The sequence below is a fragment of the Neophocaena asiaeorientalis genome, unplaced genomic scaffold (genome assembly GCF_003031525.2).
Source record: "Neophocaena asiaeorientalis asiaeorientalis breed wild unplaced genomic scaffold, Neophocaena_asiaeorientalis_V1.1 scaffold7, whole genome shotgun sequence".
Taxonomy (NCBI): Eukaryota; Metazoa; Chordata; class Mammalia; order Artiodactyla; family Phocoenidae; genus Neophocaena; species Neophocaena asiaeorientalis.
The window spans coordinates 11,503,866-11,509,865 of record NW_020185337.1 but is presented as its reverse complement, the minus strand read 5'-3'; the positions used below and the strand labels follow the sequence as shown (position 1 = coordinate 11,509,865).

General features: G+C 39.6%; 1 protein-coding gene across 6 annotated transcripts in view; it reads left to right on the top strand.

The window, feature by feature from the left end:
• The first annotated feature begins 289 nt into the window (after positions 1-289).
• The window catches only part of RAP1GDS1 (Rap1 GTPase-GDP dissociation stimulator 1), a 153,655-nt gene continuing 147,944 nt past the window's right edge, over positions 290-6,000 (top strand). For all 6 annotated transcript variants that reach the window (XM_024736033.1, XM_024736031.1, XM_024736030.1 and 3 more), the window contains exon 1: positions 290-412. In XM_024736033.1, coding sequence (XP_024591801.1) covers positions 409-412 — 4 coding nt within the window. In that variant the 5' untranslated portion in view covers positions 290-408. The remainder of the gene's footprint in view (positions 413-6,000) is intronic.

Genomic DNA, 6,000 nt, shown 5'->3' with positions numbered 1-6,000 from the left:
GGCTGCCCCCTAATAAACACCGGCCCGTTTTCCGGGTGTGGGTTGGTGGGGTCGAGGTAGCGAGCCGGAGGGTAATAGTTCGGGCTCAGGGTCCCCGCGCCCAGCTTTCCCGAGGCTCACCCTCCGCCCCTCAAGCTGCCGCCATCAAGCTCCTCCGCGGCGGCGGCAGCCGGCCGGCAAACACACGCCCACCAGCACGTTTAGATTCTCTTGCCCCGCGGGGGGGGGAAGGGAAGCACTGAGCATGCTCGGTGGGGAGGGCGGGGCGCTCCCGGACCGCGCGTCTAGGCGTCGCGGGTCCCTCCCTGGCTGCAGGAGAGGCGGAGGTAGAGTGAGGACACAGCGCCGCGCCGCCCGCACCGGAGACCTTCGCCTCGCCCTGCCGGCTCCTCACCCTCTGGGAGGACCATGGGTAAGTCATCCTTCCTCCCCCGTCATCGCCTGACATATTTCTCTTTCTCGGCGTGTTGCAGGGTGGGAAGCGTTTCTCGCGCAAAGTTGCCGAATTTCTCAAATCCACTGGTGTGAGGCAGTGGCTCTTCCTCCGGGGAGAGTCGGCGCACGCGGAACGCACGCCGAGTCCGTGGGCTGGGAGGGTCCCGAGGCGGGGTGGGGTCGGGCCGCGGGGCCGGACCGCCCGCCCGGCTCTCGGGCACCTAGCTGCCTCGCCTCCCCTCCTCCATTCTTCCTGCCCGAGCCGGTGCTCGGGCACCACAGAGCCTGCCTCGCGGGCTCGCATCCGCTGCCCCATCCCGGTTTCTTCGGAGGCCGCCCGCTTCCTTTCTCCCGCGGCTGCTGGGCTGGAGGCTCGGGGCGGACCGCGAGAAAGACCACTTCACGTAACTTCCCTGCCAGGGCGACCTTTCCCCATCTTGGGGACTGCCCATCCCAAGGCGAGGAGGTGCGAGCAAGTAGTTTGTGCGGGAGATTTTACAACCTGCACGGAAATTATTTTCGGTGGGGGAGAGCGGACAGTCTCATAGGTTGAAAGGATGACTTGTCGGAGGCCACGAGGAACGTGAGGGAGGATGGATAGAGACCCGCTAGTTGTTGAATTAGTGTTGGGTGACTACAGTGTGCAGTATTCCTGTGCTCAACCCGTTTTCTTGGTTCCTTCGCCTGTCTACTGTAGCAGGGAAACTGCAACCTGCCTGTAACATGTTACCGAACTTACATGTTAGTTATTCTTTCCCAGCTTCTCTTGTCGAAATCTCCATAATCCGATTTTAGTTCTTTCGCGTTAATATCAAGAGTTTTGGATGAGATATTTAAAAGCAAACATGTTTTATAAAACTGCATGTAATTTAAACCTAAATTTTTTTTCATAATATGTGGCTTAATTGTTAAGTTCAGTAATTGCAGAAACGTCTCTTGGATGCTGTAATGTAATTAAAAGACGAAAGTTTTAAAAAAATAGTAGCAATTTGGAATGCCATACTTCTGCAAGTTCCCCAGTTTGCTTCCATTCCTGTCTATCATAGTTTCCTCTTTTTAAAATTTGCTACATTGGCATCTGTCAACTCGGACTTTTCCCACCCCTTCCCTGCAAGTTATTTTAAGCTTGAGATGAGTGTGGTCCTTTCACCTGTCAATACATTGCCCAACACGTACAGAGTTAGGTCATGGCAACTCTGAATCTTCAAAGAAGTATCTGGTGTCGATGGAGCCTACTTGAAAAGCAAATGCTCCAAGCTCTGATTCAGACCTTTGGCCGTATATGAGGAAGAGGTCACTGTTACAAGAGGAGGTGGTATGAATGAAAAATGAATCTAGGTCCCAGAATTTTATTTTCAGTTGTTCAGTTTTTTCCTTTTTAATGTACTATTGGTATGCTGACAGATTTCTGTAAAAATCGGGTGGCCCATTTATATGTATCTAGTCTTTCTCTGGGAGTAGAATTTTAAATAAATATTAGTTTGGATTATTGGACACATTGTGTCTTTCCCTTGAACATAACAAAAATTTTCTTCTTAATTATAGGCACAAGTTTGGCCTATAAAATATATTTCCCCATGTTTCAAGGTGAGCTAAAAAAAGTCTGTTTAACTAAAATTTTAACTTACATGTTAAATCAGTACCTTTTCAGTAGAAAAAAATCCATTCTGTTGCAATACCAGTGAAAAAATACTTAAATAATTTACTTAAAAATAATTAATCTTGAAAATCTTGAATTCTTTACTTGATTTCAAAGAAACTCCAAATAGAAATCCATCTCTCATTTGAAGCTTGTCAGATATACTTTGATTAAGCACTCTCTATCCTTTTACCATGCTGTTTGTACCTTGCTGGAAGCTTTATAGCCCTTACGTAATCTGCTTTATAATGGAGTTGTTAAGGTGTGTGTGTTGTGCATTTAATCATGTGTTCCAGAAGATGATATTTGTGTCTTATGAATTTTTGAGTCCTCTACAGTGCTTACCACATAGTATGTATTCAGTAAATCTTTGGTGAATTAATTGTTGAACTGGAAACCTGTCTGTTATTTTCAACTTGTGAACCTGAAAGTATGGGCTCTGAACAAACATTTAGGTTGGTAGGTATTATAAAGGTGATGGAGATGTGAAGGAAGTGGGAACAGAGAAGTATAATTACATTATGACTGCTCTTCTCTCTCTCAAAAAAAATAAGTTGGGTTGTCTAAGAGGTACGGGTTTTGGAGCAGCCACCAGGCAAGCTATTTCCTTCTACACTGCTGTTTTCAGTGGTTTAGTTTGTGATCTGTAGGTACGTACTATAATGTAAAATTGAAACCTTGGGAAGCAATGTTATATTCGAAGCCAAGGAAGTTATTATAACAATTCATATGTAATAAGGGGTATACTGATTAGTGGTAGGGGGAAGAAATCACTTTTTAATGTCTTTTCAGGAAATAAATACGGTGATTTTTTAAAAAGATATTCTCGTGGCAGTGATTTTTCTCCATAAGAGAGTGAAGGAAACTAACTTCCTGTGTAGTCTTATGGACCATGGCTATTATTTTATGTATATTTTTTTTTATAAATTCAGCATAATTTGTTGAATATCAACCATATGTAATGTACTGTGGGAGGATAAAAATTAATAAAACATTTTTCAAGTTTCTTATAATCTTAACAGGAATAATGTTCTACATACACAGATAACTAAATAAAGTATGAGTGATACAAAAGACCTTAACATATTTAATAGTTTCAGAGGATGGAGAGGAGTTTTCAGAAAAACGATGTTATTTGATCTAATGGTTGGTTAAGCTTCTGAAAGATAGAAATGAACGGAGACTGTTAATCAGGATGGGAGCAGAGGGAGAGAAATGACATAAAGGAAGATACAGAGATAGAAACATTCAAACAGTTTCAGGATATGATTAAATAACCATGTTTGGCTGGAGCAAAAGGTAAGGAAATAGTGGGTGACAGAGATGAAAAAGTTGTAATAGGTAAAGAACAGATAATGGAGGACCTTGAATGCCAAGCCGACGAAGTTTTTAGGCTTGACTTGTCTATTGAAGGACTGTTAAACTTTTTTATATAGGTAAGTGATGGAGCACATCTGTGGTTTAGGAAAATTAATCTGTCAGTTGAGTGCAGGATGGATTGGATGAGAAACTGGAGAATAATTCAGAAGGTGGTTGTTGCAGTTTGGGTGAAAATATATACTGTCCTGAACCAGCCTGTGGCAATGGGAATAGAAAATTGCAATAAGGAATATGGAATTAAGAAAGGAGTCATACATTGTTGCCTGGGCAATAATGAGAATGTGGGATCTTTTAAATATCTATTTAATCCACTGGAAGAGGAAACGTGAATGAATAGTCAGTTTTGGACCTGATGTGTTGGACTATTTAGTTTGCCTTTTAGCTTCTCTGCTTCTTGATGACAGGGACTCTCATATTAGGTTTTGAATACATTTCCTAACACTAGTGTCTTGCATGTAGGAGCTATGCAGTAAAAATCAGTTGACTAACCAAAACTAGGTAAAAAATATTTAACAGTTATTTTAACTCTCAAGAGAGGATTTGAGCTAGAGATCTGGATGTTATCCACAATTTTCCTGAGATAATATTTGAAGTTAGGTAGGAGGATGAGAGTCAACAAAGAAAAAGAAGAAAATTTGTCCAAGGTAAGAATCTTGAAGAATGCCCCATTGTTAAGGAAAAAGAATGAAATGATTTGACACCAGAAAAGACAGTAGTAGGTAGGAGTGAAAGACTAGAATAGGCATATGGTTGATTTCAAGAGTGAATGGTCAATAATGGCTGTTGCTTCAGAACAGTAAGAGTAATAATAGGACTGAGAAAAGGCTCCAAGCTGATGTGGTTTGGTTAGGATATTACCTAGGGTATTTTCTAAAAAGCAGCTTTACGAGGTATGATAGCTATGGAGGTCAGCTGTAAAGACTAAGTGGCTAATGAGTAAGTGGAGACAGAGTTCCCTATGTATAGTAGTACAATATTCCTTGCCCTGTTTAAATATCTGTACGTAAGCATAGTTTCGTTTAAACATTTTTTAAATGTCTCACTTTACGTGGAATGACACGTGCTATTTTTTTGCTGAACAATTTGTAATCTCACCATAGTGCCTCACATTTCTTTGACATTCCATTTTTTATGTCTTTGTGACTTAGTATAGTGTACTTTCTGTTTTTGCAGTATCTGTCATGTAGAGGGAGTTTAGAAATGGTTTTATAATTTTACATGACAGTTTGCATAAAGGATACTCTACTAATGAATGGTTTTATCACTTTTTATTTATTATTCATCTTTGTGAATTTGGGATTTCTCTAGTTATATGTCCGCCTCTAATTATACTCTTAATTCATGGAGTTTTCTTTTTCTCTGTAAGTATGTATAAGCTTATGCATAAGTCTTTTTTTTGTTTTTTTTTTGCTTTTTTTTTTTGGCTTGCATTTCTAAGTCCTGGAATAGTTTCGTAGATAAATAGTTAAAATTGGTACTTTTGCTTATTCTTTATAAGTCAAGGTAGAGCAATAAAATATTTTTATAAGCTGATAATCACTAAAGTTTATTATTTTAAAAGAGCATAGATTATATATTGACTAGTTCAATAATTTTTCTTATTGGCTTTATACCTATTTTGTATATGCCCACTTTTTTTTTTTCATACGGGAGAGAGCTAGATTCACTATCCTTGGCAGAGTCATATTTTCTGAAGTCTCTAGTACTACTATTTGGAAAGTTATAATAGCCTTAATTCATTTTGAGAACCATAGAGTTTTAATTTTCACAGTGGAATATTGGAGCTTCTAGGTGCCTTTAGGGAAATAGTGTGATTGCTCTCTCCAGAGATTCCAAATCAGCTGAACTGAACTTGGCGATTCTGCAGTTATCAGAGGCACCAACAACAGCCATAAAGAATTATGTAAAATTTTAATATCCCCTCATGAACATCAGGAGGGATGGAGAAGGAAGATCATCTCCTTTGGGAACTCCATGTTAATTTTAGATAATCAGATGTTCAGATAACTGATAAGGAAAAAATTTAATTTAAAATGCTTTCCTAGACATTTAACTTGACAAACAGCTCTTTCTTATGGAGAGAAGAACCAAAAAAAAATTAAGGTATCAGAATAGGTTATAAAGTCTATTTTGGTTCTAAAATTCTGCAATTCTTTGAAACTAAACTTTGAAATATACTCAATATCATTGATGTCTTAAGTGTGTTATAATCATCCCTATATAACTTGTTTTTCTTTATTGTTCGAAGGGCAATGTCTCCTTGAGGTAGAAACTTCTGAGTATGAACCAATTTGTTAGACTTGTCTAAATAGATGGCCTAAAATACCATTACCCCTGCTGGCTAAGATATGGATGCTGAATTCAAATTGCAGAGTAATGTAATTCTCTCAGTACATCTATTTATACAACTTTTGTTGGTAGAAGCGTTCCAGGAGTTAAAACTAAGAATTAGGATAGTGATAAATGGGAGTAGTTAAATTGAGCTGCTAGCCATAATTGGCTATACTTATAAACTCTAAAGTCCTTCTGACTTTTTGTTCACAAAA